The following is an 18,740-nucleotide window of genomic DNA, read 5'->3' on the forward strand; positions in this document are numbered from 1 at the left end:
GGGGGTGGTAAGCAGAGCAGCGACGCCCTCGTCCAGCACCTGGGAAGACCTCAGTGGGATCACAGTGCCAAGTCGTTGGCGGTGCAGGGAGAGCTGGCATGTCCCCCGTGCTCAGCGTAACCACAAGCTTTCTGCCAAGTGGAGAGGGAGGCAGAAGAGAGAGAACCAGGGAGAAGCATTCAACCCACTGCTGTTGGCGCCGAACAAGGAGGCTGCGACCATGAGCAGAGAATGTGGGCGGCCTCTGGGGGCTGGGAGAGTGGAGGGCGCCTCCAGAGACCCCTACCGCGTAGGGTAATAGCTTTGTGCAAGGCGGGCCTCTAAGCATGGAGTGGCCTGCCGCAGCAGCCCTAGAAACAAACACGGTGGGAAGAGCTGAGAAGGGGAAATAACAGACCTGGCACCAGAGCAGCAGGTGGGAAAGGGAGAGGAAGCCATCAACGTGGACCAAGGTGAAGGAGGTAGAAGAGCTGATTGAGGGACCGGGGCTTCAGCAAGCCCTTCAGCAAGCCCATTTGTCCTTCAGCAAGAAGGACAAATGGTTTCTAGGAAGACCTCCTGGGGTTTCTAGGAAGAAGTGGCCCTGAAGGAGGAGCAGGAGGGGCAGGAGAAGAATGGGAGCAACCAGAGGGGTGAGGCCTGAGGGGGGGCACGCCACACCGAGGGCCCCGACTTGCTGCACAGTTGCAGGCGATCAGGAGCTTCACCTCAGGCCTGTCCCCAGGTCACCTGGCATATAACACAGGGGGACACCAATGACCTGAACTCCCAGCCTGGACCTGGCCTAGGGGCTCGGGTGGGAGGTGGCGCCTCAGCCTCTCCTGGGTGCAGTGTGCTTCCCTGGCAGAGGAAACTCTTTACTGGCCAACTCCTGCAGGGGGCACTCGGGAAGGTGCTCGTTAAAGCCCACGAAATCTGGGAGGGACCCCACAGGCGACATGAGTAGGTGCCGGCTTCCTCAGGCTCCCCGGGCACCACAGGGGGTCTGCTGGGTATGTGGACAGGAGGGACACTTGCAGGTCTGCAGGAGGGCCCAAGGAGGGCAGGAGAATGCCAGCAGGGGACAGGGCGTAGGCAGAAGCCAGTCTCGGCTTTTCTGAGTCTACCCTGGGAAACAGGCTGAGTGCAGGGCCTTCGCCTCTCCTCACTCCTGCCTTCCCGGTCTGCATGGCTGGTGCCTGACTCACTTCAAAATCACAGCCGCCGAGCAGCAGCAGCAGCGGCCTCGGGAACGGGGTCTGAGCACGGCACCTGGTGGCTGCTCCCGCTGCAGACAGCAAAGCCACGATGACACCGCCTGTTCTGAGGATCTGAAGGACGAGGCTGAACAACGCGGAACAAAAACGTCTCCCAAGATGGTAGGAGTGGAGATCAAGTGAGTGCAGACTGTCCCCGTAAACGCGGGGGAGGCAGAGCTTTCATTCTCTTCAACCTCTGCTCAAATTGAGCTGAAACGGACCAAAATAGCTCAAAGCTTACAAAACCATATATTTCATATTTCTGAATTCTCCAAAGTCTTCTTCCTTTAGGTCACATTCCTTTCTAGATTACGGAACGTCGACGGCAGGAGGCATGGAGTCCGACGTCCTTGTTTTAACTGTGAGAAGGAGGCTCAGTCTGGACCAGGGCCTTGAAATCCTTGAACGAGGTCAAGGGAGAGCTGGAGGCCACACCGCCTAGACCCCCAGAGCACCTGCCCAGGACCCTCCTGCTTACAGCGAGGGCCAGTAATTTGGTTTTGTGATTTTTTTTTTTTTATATTTGTAAGAAAAACCTGAATAGCATCCACGGGGATATTAAACCAAGCCTGATTTTTAGGAACTTGAATACGCTTCTACTGTTAGCTGACATAAAAGTATTTTCCTGAAGGTAAAAATCACCCAAGGGTGACCCGTGAGTCACTGGTATAATTTAAAGACATTATCGTTTCTAAGAAAGGCTCTCCAGGCTCAATACTTTCACACCACACTCCCATGCTCTGCATGGAACACGCACCAACAATACCAAAGGGCGGAAACAACCCCAACGCACACAGACGGGTGACCGGATAAGCACCATGTGGTACAGACACACGATGAGATGTTGCTCAGCCTTAAAAAGAAATTTCTGATAGGCGCTTCCATGTGGATAAAGCCTGGGGACATCATGATGTCAAATACATTAGCCGGCCACAAAAGACAAATATTGCATGATTTCACGTAAATGAGCTTACGGAACAGTCACATGCTTAGAGGCAAAGTAAGAGAGTGGGGACAGGGCGTGAGGTGGTGCCGCTGGGCAGTGAGTGTTTGATGGGGACAGAGTTTCAGTCTGAGCTGACGACAGGCCTGGAGGTGCTGGCGCTTGGGGCGGCACAGCAGCGCGGGTGTGCTGGCCGCCGCTGGCCTGGCCACTCAGGTGGCTCAAACAGCAAATTTACTTATATTTTACCACAACAAGAAAGACATTATTTCCAGAAATACTATCTTAAAAATGTCATTTCCCAACTAAATCTGTTCTTTTTTCTTTCAGCAGGTTTCTGCTGGATGCTTACTAGGCGCCAGTCACTGTTTTAGAGTCAGGACAGCAGTGATGGGACGAAGAGACCAAGTCCCTGCTCTCAAGAAGACAGGGAGGCGGGGGAGGGGGGCGGGGGTGGATGGGGGCACACAGACACCAGACGGACAAATGCACAATAAGTCAGGTGTGAAAATCACGAGGCAGAGTGAGGGGACAGAGGGCAGGGGCTAATCGGGGGCGGGTGCTGCACGGTGCAGGGTGGCTCTCCCACGGGTGACATCTGAGCGGACTCTGAAGGGCAGAGTGCCCCAGGCTGGGACACTCTCTGCCAGTGAGGCCTGTGTGGCAGGAAGGAGGAGGCCTGGGGCACGGCATTCCTTCTTAAGTTCCCTACCAATTTCTCAAGGGACCATTTAGAGGTGAGTATAGAAATATTTTCCTATCATCTATGTGTCTTTTATTTGTCTTAAAAAGACAGGAAAGCCCACTCCCCCATCTTCTCTGAAGAGCAAGTGTGCAGGGACAGTTCGCATCTCCCATTGCTAGAGCGCCCTCCAGTGCCTCCCTAGGAGAGCAGCATCTGGCATGGAATTTCTTTCTTTTGAATTTCCTAAACTTTTGCATTTGACCTAAAAATAAAGTGGGCATATTATCCTTCTCACCAAGAATACTGGGAGAAACGGCAAGAAAACAAGTCAAGTGCAAGAGCTTTCAGATAAGCCAGCACCAACAGTCCAGGGGTGCGGCGTGGCACAGGCGTGCAGACCCCTGGAGAGGGCTGTGCAAACTTTTAAAGGTTGCTAGAGGTCAATGGAGGGGTGCATTTTCAAAATATACCATTTTTTTTTAACAATGTAGAACTTCCATTAAACAATGAATAGTCTTCCATTAAATTGTGACCCTCATTTCACTGGGGGTGGCGAGCAGAACAATAAAGTAGAAAGTGTTACCTTTAAAATTTTCAATATTGGGATCTGATGTTGATCCTTGAAGCATGTCCTGCCGATGCCCACAGAGCAGTCACTCTGCCTTACCGTCAGAACCCAGAGCCTGGAAACCAGGCCGGCCCAGGCCTCACTGCTGTTCCAGCAGAATCTTTACTTGCTCATGGAGATGGATTCTGACTCCTCTCCTATGAGATCAGGCATCTTGTCAATTTTCTCTCAAAAGCCTAAGCAAGAGGGAGACGTGACCTAGGGCGTAGTTCTGACGAGGACCAGCTGGAGAGGTAAAACTTCATGGCCACTGGTAGAAAGCCCTCTAGGCTGGACCTGTGAGATGGCCAAGGTCAAAGAGGAAAGAAGAGTCGCTGGAGCTGCCCACCAGGGGATGGGGTTCCTTCTCAGTCTGGTGCTGCCAGCTGTGTGGTCACCGAGACAGTCTGTGCTGACGTTTCCTTGCATGGCCTGTAAGGCCGAGGTAAAAGGGCAGACAGCTCCACAGGCACCCAGGGTGCTGCACACCCTTTCTGGAGGGTGATTTGACAACAAGCACCTAAAGAATTTAAAAGTCTATACTCATGATCCCAGTGAGCTCACATCCAGAAATTTACCTGCAAGAACTTAAGGGCACCCACAGAGATCTGGGTACACAGATATTTATCTCCACATTTCCCAACAAAGAAAACATGGTAATGGACTAAATGAATAATTGTGGCCCAACACCTACATATATACCCAAGAGGGCCATGGAACAGTGGATCTTGCTGCTCTGTGATCAGATCACCACCCTAAAAGTGAAACATCAAATCAAAGCAACTAAGTAAAAAACGATCTTAACCTGGAGTGTAGTTGGGAAGGAACTCCTATAAGGAGGGAGGGAGGGAAGGCAGGAGGAGTGTGGGAGAGAGAATGCAACTCTGGGGCCCATTTATTACCTACATCACTCCAGTGAGTTATTTAGTTGATAAGCTATAAAACATTCAAGTATCAATAACGGCATGAAATAAATTAAACCTGTTTGAATTACAATGAATTTAAATTCATATCCAAGTAAGCTGTATGAAAACACAAATCCCTTCATATTGTCTTTATTGCCTAATAAAATTCAGAACAGAACCTGTCAGGAGTATGCGCAGAGCACAGAGGGACAGAGCAGCGTGTGTGGCACCAGAACAGAGCTCCTGCTGCCGCCAGGGCCAGGAGAGCACACTGTTCTTACAATTAACAGCTCTTCCAGTCTCAAGAATAGTCATCAGATCTGCCAATAACCCCTCCCCAGCGAGCCCAGCATTCTCCTCCCTGGCTCCCTAAAATTGTAGCCACCCCACCTGCAGACCCACCTACAGGGAGACCCGCAGGAGACCCCGAGACGGCAGGTCCCACAGAGCACTTGATGCATCACCTAGTAGAGAAACTGGCCAGAGGCGGTTTCCAGAAATCACATCTGTTGTGTCAGCAATACCGCACTGATAAAGCAAAGAAACAGGAGTGTGGAGCGGGCTGTAGGACACAGCATGCTGTTCAAGAGCAAGATCCTGCTCTTTTCATTGACAGAGAAAAGGGTGGATCAAAGTGAATACTGGATTTGGGGCTCTTGGGAGGGTAAGTCTGCTGATATACTCCCAGCCCTCATCCATGGCTCCCATCTTATTAACAAGGTGTTCCACTGATCAGTCCTTGGGGTGCAAAACACACCAGGCAAGGCCCCCCAGGCATTCCCAGTCACACCTGGGCATGTAGGCCTACTGCCCCAGGGCGATCAAGCGTCCTCCGTAGTCTAATCTGAAAGGAGCCTTGGACACTACACCCACACATGTCCATCAGACCTGGGCTTCTGCAAAGCCATCGCTGGGGAAATAACCACCTCAGCAAAGCGGCAGCGGAGAGGACCTCACCCGCCACGTCTGACGCCGTCCTCGGGCCACCCACCACCAACATACATGCTCACCTTCTGCGCTGCTAATCTCTCTGGAGAATCTCCAGCCTCAGATTCCCTGTGACTAGCAACACACCACTGAGGAGTGTTTCTGGAAGCATGACGTGCTTACGCTACTCCAACACTTGCAGAACAGGGACACTTGGAAGAGTTCCTTATGAGGTCAGACTCTTCAGTGGCCACAGGTATTCGAGTAAAGAACGAGATGAAACTCAACTCTTCTCTGGATCTACAGGGAAGAGGGATGGAGGGGGAGGCGTTCACCTGTAGGTCCGAGCCTTTCCTCCTGACTCCATGGTCTCCTGCCCAGACACACCCTGAGGGCTGCCTGATGTCCTTCCTCCTAGTCTGCGCACAGCGAGGGTTCCAGCCAGCAGGAAACAGGCCCCTGAGCTAGCGCAGATCCCGAAGTAGACACCCACCCTCCTTTCTCTGCTCTTCAGCCTGCTTCTAACAGAAACCTTTATTAAGGCATCCTGAAAGGCATAGCCTGATCTTTGAGACAGCCATAGAGAAGGTTCTAGCTCCAATTCTTGAACCCCGGGTCCACCATCTTCTGTCATCTGTCTCCCCAGTCTCCTCTTGCCTTCTGCGATCAGGTCCTTTCTTTCTGGGCTGTGTATTCCGTCTGCACTTTCTTTTCCTCTCTAAGCCCTAAACTCGACCCCATTTCTACATCGTCCAGCCCTGCATTTCCCAGGCTCAGGGTGAATAACGGTCCTGCTTTGCAAGGACCACAGGGGCTTCCTGGAACGGGGGACTTTTGCTGTGAAAACCGGGACATGCTGGGCAAACCGAGATGGTTGGTCCCTGGATGACTCAGTTACTTGCTGCCTCACACCCCAAAACCCCACTTTTGTTCATTGCACCCACTTTCAGCATCTCACCATGGGTTTGGGCAATTAGAGTCCACCTCTAATGATGTCACAACATTTTTAAGTCCCTAACACTTCACACCGACATTTTTAACCCCAGATCAAGGGACAAGCACACACCTTCATTCTTATTCTAAACGAGTTCTTTTGGAAATGATCATTTTTAAATGTCTCAGTCCTTTTTATACTTGCCTCTCCCTTTAAGCACTCTCTTTCTACAGTTTTCTAAAGGTTTCTCCCCTTTCTCTCGCTGCTTCCATTCTTCTCTGTCCTACATTCTCTCCCTGATGCCTCCCCTGCTCCCCCCTTTGGGTCCCTTCTCTCCCTCTTCCCTTAATAGCCCCCGGGGTACAGAGGGACAGCAGAGGCTGCAGCAGCATCTCAGAAGGTTTCCAAAAGGAGGCCAGCACTATAAAAAGGTCTGCTAGGACCTGCGACAGGCAACCCTTCAGGCCACTCACCGCAGCCCTGCCGCTTCTCACACACCGTCCCTTCTTGCTTAGCCTCTTAAGCTGTCTTTGCCTGGTTCCCCCACACCAGGCACTGGGCACCACAGAGCAAGAGACAGCTCCCCATCCAACCCTTCCCGCCCCTCTGCTTTCCCTTTCAGAGGGTCACTACTAATTACTTCAGAAAAGAGAATGTCAAGGGCCTCCCTGGTGGCGCAAGAGGTTAAGACATAACCTATGAAGCAATCCGCAGCCTCTGCAGCACGAGTTCAATCCCCAGCCAACCAGGGAGCAACCCACATGGCTCAGCAGACCTCTCCTGACTCCCCACTGCTCCCCTCAGCAGTGTACTTCGGTCAGTCTGCCTGTTCTGTTCCCCACTCTGTCTCTGGTGAGTCCTCTCACCCCCACACCTCTGGCCTGTACCCCAGTTCTTGTATGCATAAATAAATCTTAAAAAAAACACTTAAAAAAAAAGAAAAGAGAGTTTCAAGATGTGAAATGAAATTATAGGTATTAGAAATCTCATAAATGACAGCGGAAGCTAAAATAAGAGTAAGAGGAAAATTTATTATAAAGTGCTTTCACCAAAAGAGTAGAAAGGGGGCCTCTCTGGTGGCTAAAGGAGTTAAGACACAGCACTATGAAGCTCTCTGCAGCCACTGCAGCACAAGTTCAATCCCCGGCCAGGGAGCTACCCACATGGCACAGCAGACCTCTCCTGTCTCCCCACTGCTCCCCTCAGCAGTGGATTTCAGTGGATCCACCTGTTCTGCTCCCCACTCTGTCCTCTCACCCTCTGCACCTCTGGCCTACACCCTAGTTTCTTGTATGCATAAATAAATTTTAAAAAATCTTAAAAAAATATGCAAACAATACTTAAAAATGCAACAATAAAAAACCAAATAGCCCAATTTAGAGGCAGAAGATTTGAATACACATCTTACAAAAAAAGATATACACATGTCAAATAAGCATATCAGCTGGCATGAGAGAATTTCAAGTTAAAAATATTAACATATTAAAACGATACCACTACACACTAATAGAATGACTAAAAATTTTTAAAAACTGACACTACTGAAAGCTGACGAGGATATGGAACAACAGAAATGCTCATTCATTGATGGTGAGAATGCAAAAGGTACAGCCACTTTGGAAGATGGTTTGCTGGTTTTTACAGAGCTAAACATAATCTTACCATATAACCCAGCAACTATACTCCTAGGTATTTATCCAATTGATTGAAAACGTATGTCCCTACATACCAACATATGAATGTTTACAGCAGTTTTATTCATAATCAACTACAACAAAACTACAAGCAATCAAATGTCCTTCAATAGAGAAATGAATAAACTACAGTTTATCAGTACAATGGAATATTATTCAGCATAAAAGGAAATCAGTTATGAGACCATAAAAAACGCAGAGGAACCTTAACACAAATTGCTGAATGAAAGAACATAATATAAAAAGACACATATTATATGATTCGAATTATATGACACTCTGGAAAAGGCATTTATAGACAATAAAATGATCAGTGCTGGCCAGGAGTTTGGGAAGAAGAGGGAAGGATGAATAGGTGAAGCATAAAGGGTTTTAGAAGAAAAACTGTTCATGTGATACTGTTATGATAGATACATGACATTACGCATTTGTCAAAAGCCACAGAACTTCATCGCAAAAAGAGTGAACCCTAATATATGCACTTTAAAACAAAAATCATTTGCGAGGTTGAAGGATTTCAGGGAAAAAAAATACATAGTGTGACAAGAGAATCTAACTGTATTACAAATCAGGAAACAGCCTCACTGAAGGGGTTGAGCGACAAAGACAGTAAGCTACGTAACTCTGGGAATGAGCGGCGCCTGCGGGACCGAAGGGGAAGGAACGCAACAGCGCTGTGCTCTGGCTGATCATGTTCTCTCTGTGGAGCTTGGTCTGATAGTTCATGCTCTCTATGGATGCTGAAACTGAACAATTAAGTACAGGGATGGCAGATGGTGGGAGCTAGGCTTCTCACAGTTTGAGTGAAAATTTACAAATAAGGGAGGCATCTAGAATGATCCATGTGGTGAAGGACTAAAGTTGCAGATATCAGGATGAACTCATGTTTAGCTTATATACAGATGGCTACACAGAGATTTATAGATGTGTGCACATACACAGGGCTTACTATTCAACCTTAGGTTGAATAGTCTGTCTTCTGACAGAACCTAAAAGATAGCCCTAGCACACACAGGAGTGGGGAGTTATGCTCCCCAACTTGAAAGCAGGGTATTTACAGAAACAGAGCAGCGGCCACAGAGAGCAGCAGGGCGGGAGACCAGACCTCAGGAAAGCAGTGGGCAGCACTGTAACAGGAACAGTTGGGAAGAGGGGTCAGAAATGGCCCTTGCCTATCAGTAATGGTGAAAAATGCAAGGAAAATGGCCCTAGCAGCAGGCCCGCTGGCTTGAGGCTGATGTGCAACCCAACTTGGGTTGAGATTAAGGCATCTCCAAGCAGATTTCTAAGCTGACATTTGGCTCTAGTCCTTCTCCCATGCCTGTGTTCTGAAAGCGTCGGGAGCAGAGCTCGTGAAGAGCTGAGTCCGTGAAGCATGAAAACCCGCTGCCATGGCCCTGGCAGGGTATGCAGTGTGGCTTGTTGCAAAAGTCTTTGTGCTCGGGGAGGTGAAGAGCGTTTTGAGTACTTAGAAGCTGGCGACTGCATGTGGCCACTCAACCTGCAGGCCACACAGAAGCTGGACCCGTCACAGCCCAGAAAAGGAATCTTCTGGATTTCCAGGGGTGATCTCCTGAGCCCAGAGCCCTGTACCAGCTACGTCATTTAGGAAATGGGAAGCACACCAACAGGTGGGGGCTGCAGGGGGTATTGATTTGTCAGGAAGGAGGAATTTGGACTTGAATTTCAAACCAAACTGCCACTACTGGCCACAGGCCTTTGAGAGTTACTAGCCAATTTGAGCCTCACTTCCTTTTCACAAACAAGTCACCTCACTTTTCCCTCTGGTGGTCAGGGAATCAAACGAGACATACATATGCCAAGGCAGCTGGCAAGTGAGCGAGTGCTAGCTAAACCAGCGGTTCTCAAAGTGTGGTCCGGGGACACCTGGGGGTCCTGAGACCCTCTCGGAGTGTATGAGGTCCTGCCTTTTCCAACTAGTATCTGCATGTGTAGGCCGCAGTTTCTTTGTGTTGCCTTTGCCAATAGCTGGTATGAGACTCCATTTGTCCTTTATTCAAAGATTTTCACAAGTATAAAACCATCATGCCATTCTTCTATTTAGGGGGGTGTGAGAGTTATTTCTCATTAAAGATGTCGTTTGTGGGGGCCTCCCTGGTGGCACAAGGGGTTGAGCACCGCATTATGAAGCTATCCACAGCCTCTGCAGCACGAGTTTCATCCCCAACCCACCAGGGAGCCACCCACATGGCACGGCAGACCTCTCCTGTCTGGCCCCCGCTGCTCCCCTCGGCAGTGTATTTCAGTAGATCTGCCTGTTCTACTCCCCACTCTGTCTCTGGTGAATCCTCTCACCCGGACCCCCGCTTCTCTGGCCTGTACCCCAACTCTTGTATGCATAAATAATCTTTTTTTAAAATGTCTTTTGTGTTCAAATACAATGGGCTCATTATTTTTAAGTGAAAAAAACATTAAAAATTTTGTTTTAATTCCGTAAAAATTAGTAAGTGTGAGCAGAAGCTTTCCAAGGCCCTCAACTTTTCGGCGTGGAACGGGGTCCGGGGACAAACACTTCGGGGACGGCGGTGCCGAGCAAAGGCGCGGGAGCCTGGGTGGAGAGGCGCCCCCACAGGCGCACCCCGGGACCTCCACGCGCGCCCGCGGTTCCCGCCTGTGGGGGCGGCCAGTTCTGTTTCGGGGACTGACAGATCGCGGGCTTGTGCCCATTTCGCCGGCCCCCGCCGGGGTCCCCGCGCAGAGACGCACCGGCGAGGGGCGACCCCCGGGTGCGCGACCTTGGCCGAGGTCGCGCGGTGCCCCCGGCCGCCAGGGCGCCCGCTGGGGGTCGGGGAGACGGCGCCGGACCGCGGGGGTGAGCCGACCCCGGGCGAGCCCGGGCGGGACGACGAGGGGCTGGGGACCTGCACTCACAGCCTGGGCAGCACCGCCGCCGCTCCACACGCCACACTGCGCAGCACGCACGGCGCCATCTTGCCGACTCGCGCACCGCCCCCGCGTCGCCCCGCCCACAGCGCTTTTGGCCACGCCCCTCGTCCCGGCCACGCCCCTCTGTCCGGCCACGGCCCTCATCCAGGCCACGCCCCTCGACCGGGCCACGCCCCTTGTCCAGGTCACGCCCCTCGGCCCGGCCACGCCCATCATCCAGGTCACGCCCCTCGACCGGGCCACGCCCCTTGGCCAGGACACGCCCCTCATACAGGCCACGCCCCTAGGCCCGGGCCACGCCCCCTATTTCTCCACGCCCGGCCTGGTCCCACCAGGTGACCTCTCCCTCTGCACCTGCCCTAACATCCGTGTCCCACCTCCCTATACCCTGAGAACTGGCACATAGCCTTATTAGAAACGCCCTGCACCTTATGACTTCAGGTGAAGTTGTACCTTCCTTGACTTACCTACTGGTTCAATTTCTTTCACATTGTGTTTGAAGAAATTGTAGCTGTGCCCATGCTTGCCTGGACTGTGCTGGTTTTGCGGAGCATCTCCACCAGATTTTAGTGTATAGGTTTTAAGAACTGTTTTCTTTTAATTTAATTTAATTTAATTATATATATTTTTACATCATTTTTCATTTTTGCACAATGTATGCGTTTTCATCTTGGTTATAGCCCCCATTCAATTCCCACCCTCCTTATTTTGACTGTAATCCCTCCTATTCCCCCTCAAGAACTGTTTCCTGGTGTTGGTATAATTTAAAATGAAGTTTGGTTAACTTTCCTACATAGCATAGGTATTTATGGAGAAGAGATTTCCAGATATAACAGAGAAAGGGATGCAGAGTTCTTCCTTTGATACTAGTCCAATCTGTCTTTACTCACAGCTTCTAAACTAAAAATAAAAGTACATGTTTGCCCCAAGGGCATTTTTTTAAAAAAAATATGAAATTTAGCAGGGTGAATAATTCTGAGACCTATTATCCTGTTGAGCTAAACAATCTGGTGTGGGGGTAAGAGCCTGGCAGAGATCTGAGAAAGGACAGGAACCAGAAACATCACACCTCTAGGGCATAGCGGGCTTAGGGCTGCTTTGGGGGCAACTAGAATTATCAAGCAAAACTGATAACTGTGGATGATTGATGGCAGGTACATGGCAAGGGACTGGGGTTCATGTGTTCCTTGGCTATCTGTATATAGGAAAATACTCTTTTTTAAAAAAATTAGAAACAAAAATCAATTCAACTAATGTTTGCACAGAAAGTGCCAGAGGCAAATTTACCTAAAGCCACAGGAGATTAAGCCCCTGGGTCCTTGATTTGCACTGGCCCCTGGCAAGTCCCCACCAATGCAATAACAGGCCATTTGTTTTTGTAAACTGTACAAATGTAAGCTATGTTAGCTGTCATTGATTAAGACACTTTCTTTGTCCCCCTCAACTTTCCTTTGCAAGGGAGCAAAAACCTGCCACCCCCAAAAAACATTGTTTTAAAAGGTTGATTTAGGGAGGCAGAAGTTTGGGTATAGTTTTGTGAAAGACATAAGTATAAAGGAGAAGTTCTCTCCCTTAAAGTTGTCTCCTCCCCTCTTCCTGGAACCTAATCTCCTTTTTTCTTATGAGTGGAGAAGGTAGAACTTAAATTGCATGTCTTTGTCTAATGTGCCTTCCCCCACAAACTCTCTGACTTCCTCTTTCTTCACCCAACCTCCCTTGCCTTCGCTATTTAAGAAGGCGTCTAAACCACATGGGTGACTTAGTCAGCATGCTGGGTTTCTCCCATGCATATTATTATTATTTTTTTAAAGATTTATTCATCCATGCATACAAGAGCTGGGGTACAGGCCAGAGATGCAGGCAGTAAAAAGCACCAGAGACAGAGTGGGGAACAGAACAGGCAGATCAACCGAAGTACACTGCTGAGGGGAGCAGCGGGCAAGTCAGGAGAGGTCTGCTGTGCCATGTGGGCTCCTCCTTGGCCCACCGGGGATCGAACTCATGCTGTAGAGGCTGTGGACAGGCCCACAGTGCGGTGCTGCGGTGCTCAACCCCTTGCGCCACCAGGGAGGCCCCCTCCCATGTACATAAGAGGTATATATGTTGTTGTTAAACTTTTCTGTTTTTTTATCAATATGTCTGATGACTCTTTGATTATTTGCCAGCCTAGAAAAATCCAGGGAATTAGGGGATGATTTCCTTCATGCCCTGATCCCCTCTCTGGAACTTCCCTTGTGTTGGGTGACATTGGAAAAGCTGTAGCCATTTGGGGAGTTCAGCTAAGGAGAAATTGAGCTGGGATATATTTGGATGTATATATTTGGTATCTATCTGTTTATGTGATTTGCAGTCCTCCATGTTTCGTTATTATTAGCTGTCCTAGTTTAGGAACGGCTTCCAGGAATGCTCTTGCCTGCTGTTTTGTCCCACCTGCATAAAGGTGCAAGGGGAGGAGTCATATCCCAGCCAGAATGTGCCCCTAGGCCCTCTGCACCAGATATGTGTGTGGCAGAAAAGAAACAGTTTGAAATGTATGGAGCCCAAGACCATCTGTGGAAAATTCTTCTAGTCACCAGCCATGTGAAGCTGCAAACGGAGGCTTTGGTTCTTATCTTTGCTCAATACCACAGCGCCCCCCCCCTCGCTGGGGCACCCTAGCAGCGTCATGGTGGTTCCAGGTAGAACCAGCTCACCTGGAACCATGTCTCCCATGGGTCCTTGCCCCTGTGGTTCTGGTCAGGAGTTCTGAGCAATAGATATAAAGCAGCAAGTGGCGTTTGAAAAAAATGGGGTGTCAGGTGTGCAGCTGCTGATCTGTGGGCTCACCTGTTGACAGGGGCAGGCAGGGCTAATTTCCTCCCTTAGAGATAGTCCAGAGGTCTCATGACTTTACACTCACGTTCACCTTTTTTTCCCAATTGAAACGAACTTAAACAATTACTGACGTGATTCCTGGCCTGGAGAAGCTGTTGAATGCACCCTGAGGACATCGTGCTCAGTGGCGTAAGCCAGGCTCAAGAAGGCAAATACCATGTGAATCTATTTCTACGAGGAGCCCAAAGTTGTCAAATTCATGAAGACTGAAGGAGAATGGGGGTCACCAGGGGTTGGGGGGTGGGGAGTTTGCATATAATGAAACAGTTTCCATTTGGGAAGATGAGAAAGTTCTCCAGGTTCAGGTTGGGGATGGCGGCACGGCCACGTGAAGGCACCGGATCCTGTGGAACTGTTCACGCCCCACGAGTAAAGTGGTAGGTTCTATGTTGTTAAGAAAAAAGATTTAAAGAAGAAGCTATCAGTCTACTGAAAAAGACAGGCAGGTGAACAGTGGGTCCCGAGGTCTGCTGGGATATGTGGAAAGGAGTGACAGATGACTGGGAGGTTTCTTCTGGGCTAGGCAAGCAATCAAATTAACATCAAGTAGTAGGATTTTAAAATTACATATGTATGCGGAATCTACATAGAAAGATTCCAAAGCCACGGAGGGGATATATGGCAACTAAGAAATGGAAAAGGGTCCTGGGCCTTCAAGGAGGGGGACTCACCTGACGAAGAGAGGGTGTCACAGGACTTAGGCCAGATACTAGATACTGGCCCTGCTACATAAAGAGGTTTCTCTCACAGAAGCATTATTTCTGATTAAAAACAAAACAAAACAAAATCTGGGTAATACCCAAGAATTTTCATTCTTCTAGGTAGTTAAGAGAGTGGTTTGAGTTTCTCACCAGCCTGCAAGATAATCCACATGCCCAAGTGACACAACTTAGGGAGGCCTGTTCTGTTCCCCCCGGGGGGACCTTCCTGAATATCTGGGGGAGATGAATCCTTCCCGAACAAGGAGGTGGAAAGGATGGTGCAATTCCTTCTTTGTGAGAGGGCCAGGGAAACCAGAGGGGCTTTGCAGAGCACAGGGTCACCACCGGGGACGTGGGAAGTGAGTCTGCAGGGAACGGGAAGAGTAGAACAAGCCAAGAGAACACGCAGGGAAAAGTGTGATGACTTTGGGGGCCAGACTGTAAACCACCTAAATGCTCAAATCTCACTCAATGTGAAAAAAATGAACCTGAATGGAAACATGTTACATCGCTCCCCCTTGGCCTTGTAATTCATGAAACTCAAATAACTCACGGTGCTTTTTTAGTTCTCCAAATCATGTTTATTGAGCTAAAGTAGGTTTATAGCTTTGTATCTGCTCCGGGGTTACAGCTTCAACCTCCACACACCTGTGCTTTCACACCCCGCCCACCACCAGCGCCCCCAGCATCCTCCACCAGGGGCCACCCTCTGCTGTCGTCTTGATTCAACACCACCTCTGGCCAACAGTCCCGCCCAAGGAGGAAATGGATAAAAATATTGAATCAACTCATGGCTTAACTCGAACCATGCAAAGCTTAAGTAACTCAAATAACCTAAAGTTTAAATAACCACCGAAAGCATCACAGGAAAATGAAGCTGCATTATCCTTTTGTTACAAACACCAGCAGCTTTTATGACGCTCCATTTTCCCCTGCCTTTCCGTGGCTGCCGATGTAGGTTATTTTCACCAAAGTTGAGTCTCAAAGGCTGAAGGGCCAGTGTCACTGATTTAAGACTTCAGAATGCTGCACTTAGAAAGAGGCATAACAGAAGTTCCATGGAGTGATTTTCCAACGGTGGCATAGATAGAACTATACTCTGAGCTCATCCCTGCCTCCCGCTGCTCTGATACAAAACCCTCCCGGCCTCACCTCCTGGCCGGTGCTGCCTTTGATAGCGTGATGACTATGTCTGGCCTTCTTGGGGAGAGAGGAGGAGAATGTCTCTCAAATTTAGGCCAAATGCAGAATAACTAGCAACCACATTGTGGGCTCTCTGAGCCTTGGCTTTCTCTTTCTAAACTGAGGAAGTTAGAACAGCTGACCTCTCCGATTCTTCTGGGCCCAGCTGCTGCTTGTTCAGAAGCTTTTTTCCAATCTCAGCTCCCAACACTGTGCTGCAGCTCCCCCCAGTGCCTGCAGGCGAGGGTGCGCTTCACCTCTCGCTTTTCTCCATCGGCAACTCTGACCCTCTCTTCTTTCACCCCCCCATACTTCTTAATCCAGGTCTGAAATCGGTGGATCCTGGCCTCCTTGGTGATGTCTTTGTTGAAGGCAAGCCCCGCGAGGGCAGGGATTTTTGCCTACTTTCTTCACTGATCTATCCCAAGCCTGGCACAATGGCTAGCACATGGTAATGCTGAAAACATGTTTGTGTAAATTCAGAGTTGAATCTTGAGCTCTGCAGGTTATTCTTTATATAATGCCCCCTGTTATTTTAATTTGCTTTGTAGGCTCATCACTGTCTTGCTCCCCAGCTGTTGCTCCTAAATTGCTTGTGTGCTGGATGGAATCAAGCCCTCCTGCCCCATTCCTCATGCTAATCTCAGGAACCTATGAATATGTTACTTTGCAGGTGAGATTAAATAAGGATCTTCAGATGGGGGATTATCTTGGATTATACTCAGGGAATTACAGGGTTCTTAGGAGAGGGATGCAAGAGGGCCAAAGTCAGAACAGGGAACGGTGACCGCAGATCAAGATTACAGCCATGAGGGGCCATAAGCCACCGGCGAGTCTCTCTAGAAGCTACACAGATGACCCCAGGCTTCTCCCTCCAGTCCCCAGAGGGAACACAGCCTTGCCGACACTTTGACTTTCTCCCAGACTTGTGGCCTCAAGAACTGTAACATAATGAAACTGGTTGTGGGAAGCCACCAAGACTGTGATCATTTATCAGAGAAGCACTAAGAAAGTGATACCTCTAGAAAAGGAAAGCCTCCCCAGAACACCCTACACACAAGAGGGCTGTTAAAGAGCATTTTTAAAGCCATGTGTAAGTCCAAGGTGACTGGCGTAGTTCAGAGGCCTCCACGCGGAAATGGACAAGTTTCGCTCTGGCCAGAGTCCCCTTGAGTATGAAGCTTCTTTTCTTTCTTCTTTTTTTGTTGGGGGTGGGGGCAGAAATAAGAATTGTCTTTTATTTGTTTGGGTGATTTTATTTTTATTTTATTTTTAGTCCCCACCCTCTGTGTCCACTTGTTCCTTTTTAACTCTCCTCCCTTAACCTCCGAGCCCTCACTGTGCTTACTAATGTCTAGTTTTGTAAGAATTTTACTTTGTCCCATCATCTGCTATGTAAATGTCCAGTACTTGTTACTTTGACCTGCTTCACTTCATGCCAATCCCGCAAACTCCTGCCATATTGCTATTAATGGCTGCATTTCATCTTTCCTTACGGCCGAATACTATCCCACAGTGTGGACAGACCCCATCTTCTTGACCCAGTTCTCCATGGATGGACACAGGCTGCTCCCATGTCCTGGCTGTTGTAAATAGTGTGGCAATAGACATGGTAGAGCATATAGTTTTTTGTGTCGATGGTTTTATGTTCTTTGGATGGATGCCCGAGTGTGGGATTGCTGGGCCAGGCAGTAGTTCCACTTATAGTTTTTTTTTTTTAATATTTATTTATTTATGCATACAATCACTGGGGTGCAGGCCAGAGATGCGGGGGTTGAGAGGATTCACCAGAGACAGAGTGGGGAGCAGAACAGGCAGACTGACTGAAATACACTGCTGAGGGGAGCAGCAGGCGAGACAGGAGAGGTCTGCTGCACCATGTGCGTTTCTCCCTGGTCGGGGATCAAACTCGTGTTGCTGAGGCTACGAATTGCTTCATGGGTTGCGTCTTAACCCCTTGCACCACCAGGGAGGCCCCACTTTTAGTTTTTTTAAGACAAATCCAGATCCTTGAGTATGAGTTTCTAAAGAGTTTCACTTCAGCAATTTTTCCAGGTAGAATTGGAATTTTTTTCTGTATGTTGCTGTGAAAGGATTCTTCACTCTAGAACTGAGTTAGAGACTGAGAACACTTATCACTAGAAATTATATTACACATTTATTTGCTTATTACCTGCTATTACTGTAACTTTGTTTGTTTATAGTGTGTTGCTTCCGTTAGAATGTAAACTTCCTGAGGGTGGGAACGAAGTTTGTTTGCTGCTATGTTTTCCAAGCCTGAGAGACAGCAGATGCTAAATCAACATTTGTTGCGTGAATGACTGAGAAGTTGATTGTTAAGAAGAGGCAAGAAGTCTCTTAGCCACATTTTGTCCTAATTCTCAGAAGAAATAAGTGAAGGCAATTCAAATGCAGTTTAAAAGGATAAGATTAAAAACAAACAAATAACCAAGCAATTGAGGTTGTTAGCTGTGAGCGACTGACGAATTGATGAAGATTAGTTGGGTGAGGGTGGAACAGACATGGGAGTTAAAACCAGTCTAGTGTTGGGAAATAAAAACAGATGCTTGCCTATTACATGACTTCAACAGGAATTTGGCTATTAGCTTATGACACCAGGGAGGAAAGTCCCTGTCTTGGCCACTCCTGGGCAGCCCTATGAAAATTAAATCATCATGAACTGTCAAAGAATTGATTTGCAAGGCTATTCATGGCAGCATTCATTGCTTGTTATTACAAAATATTGGAGGGGGGGGAATCTAAATGTCTATCAGCCAGAGAACATGATTCTTAATTTTTTAAAAGAATTCATGCATGCAAGAACTGGGTGTAGGCCAGAGGTACGGTGGGTGAGAGGATTCACCAGAGACAGAGCGGGGAACAGAACAGGCAGACTGATGAAATACACTGCTGAGGGGAGCAGCGGGCGAGACAGGAGAGGTCTGCTGCACCATGTGGGTCAGCATCCTGGCTGGGGATTGAACTCAGGCCACAGTGGCTGGCAATAGCTTGAGAGCGCTAAGACTTTAACCCCTGCACCACCAGGGAGGCCCGATTTTTTAATTTTTAAAAGTATGGTACATAAACTACAGAACAGTATGCCACTATAAAAGGAAAAAAGGCTATTTTCGTATACTCACACT

General features: G+C 48.8%; 1 protein-coding gene across 1 annotated transcript in view; it reads right to left on the reverse strand.

The window, feature by feature from the left end:
• Positions 1–10,984, reverse strand: part of CLYBL (citramalyl-CoA lyase) — a 221,443-nt gene extending 210,459 nt beyond the window's left edge. The window contains exon 1 of the mRNA XM_054701673.1: positions 10,826–10,984. Coding sequence (XP_054557648.1) covers positions 10,826–10,984 — 159 coding nt within the window. The remainder of the gene's footprint in view (positions 1–10,825) is intronic.
• Positions 10,985–18,740: the final 7,756 nt, after the last annotated feature.

Source organism: Talpa occidentalis, unplaced genomic scaffold, assembly GCF_014898055.3.
Source record: "Talpa occidentalis isolate TD23 unplaced genomic scaffold, MPIMG_talOcc4v2.1 talOcc4.5, whole genome shotgun sequence".
Classification (NCBI taxonomy): Eukaryota; Metazoa; Chordata; class Mammalia; order Eulipotyphla; family Talpidae; genus Talpa; species Talpa occidentalis.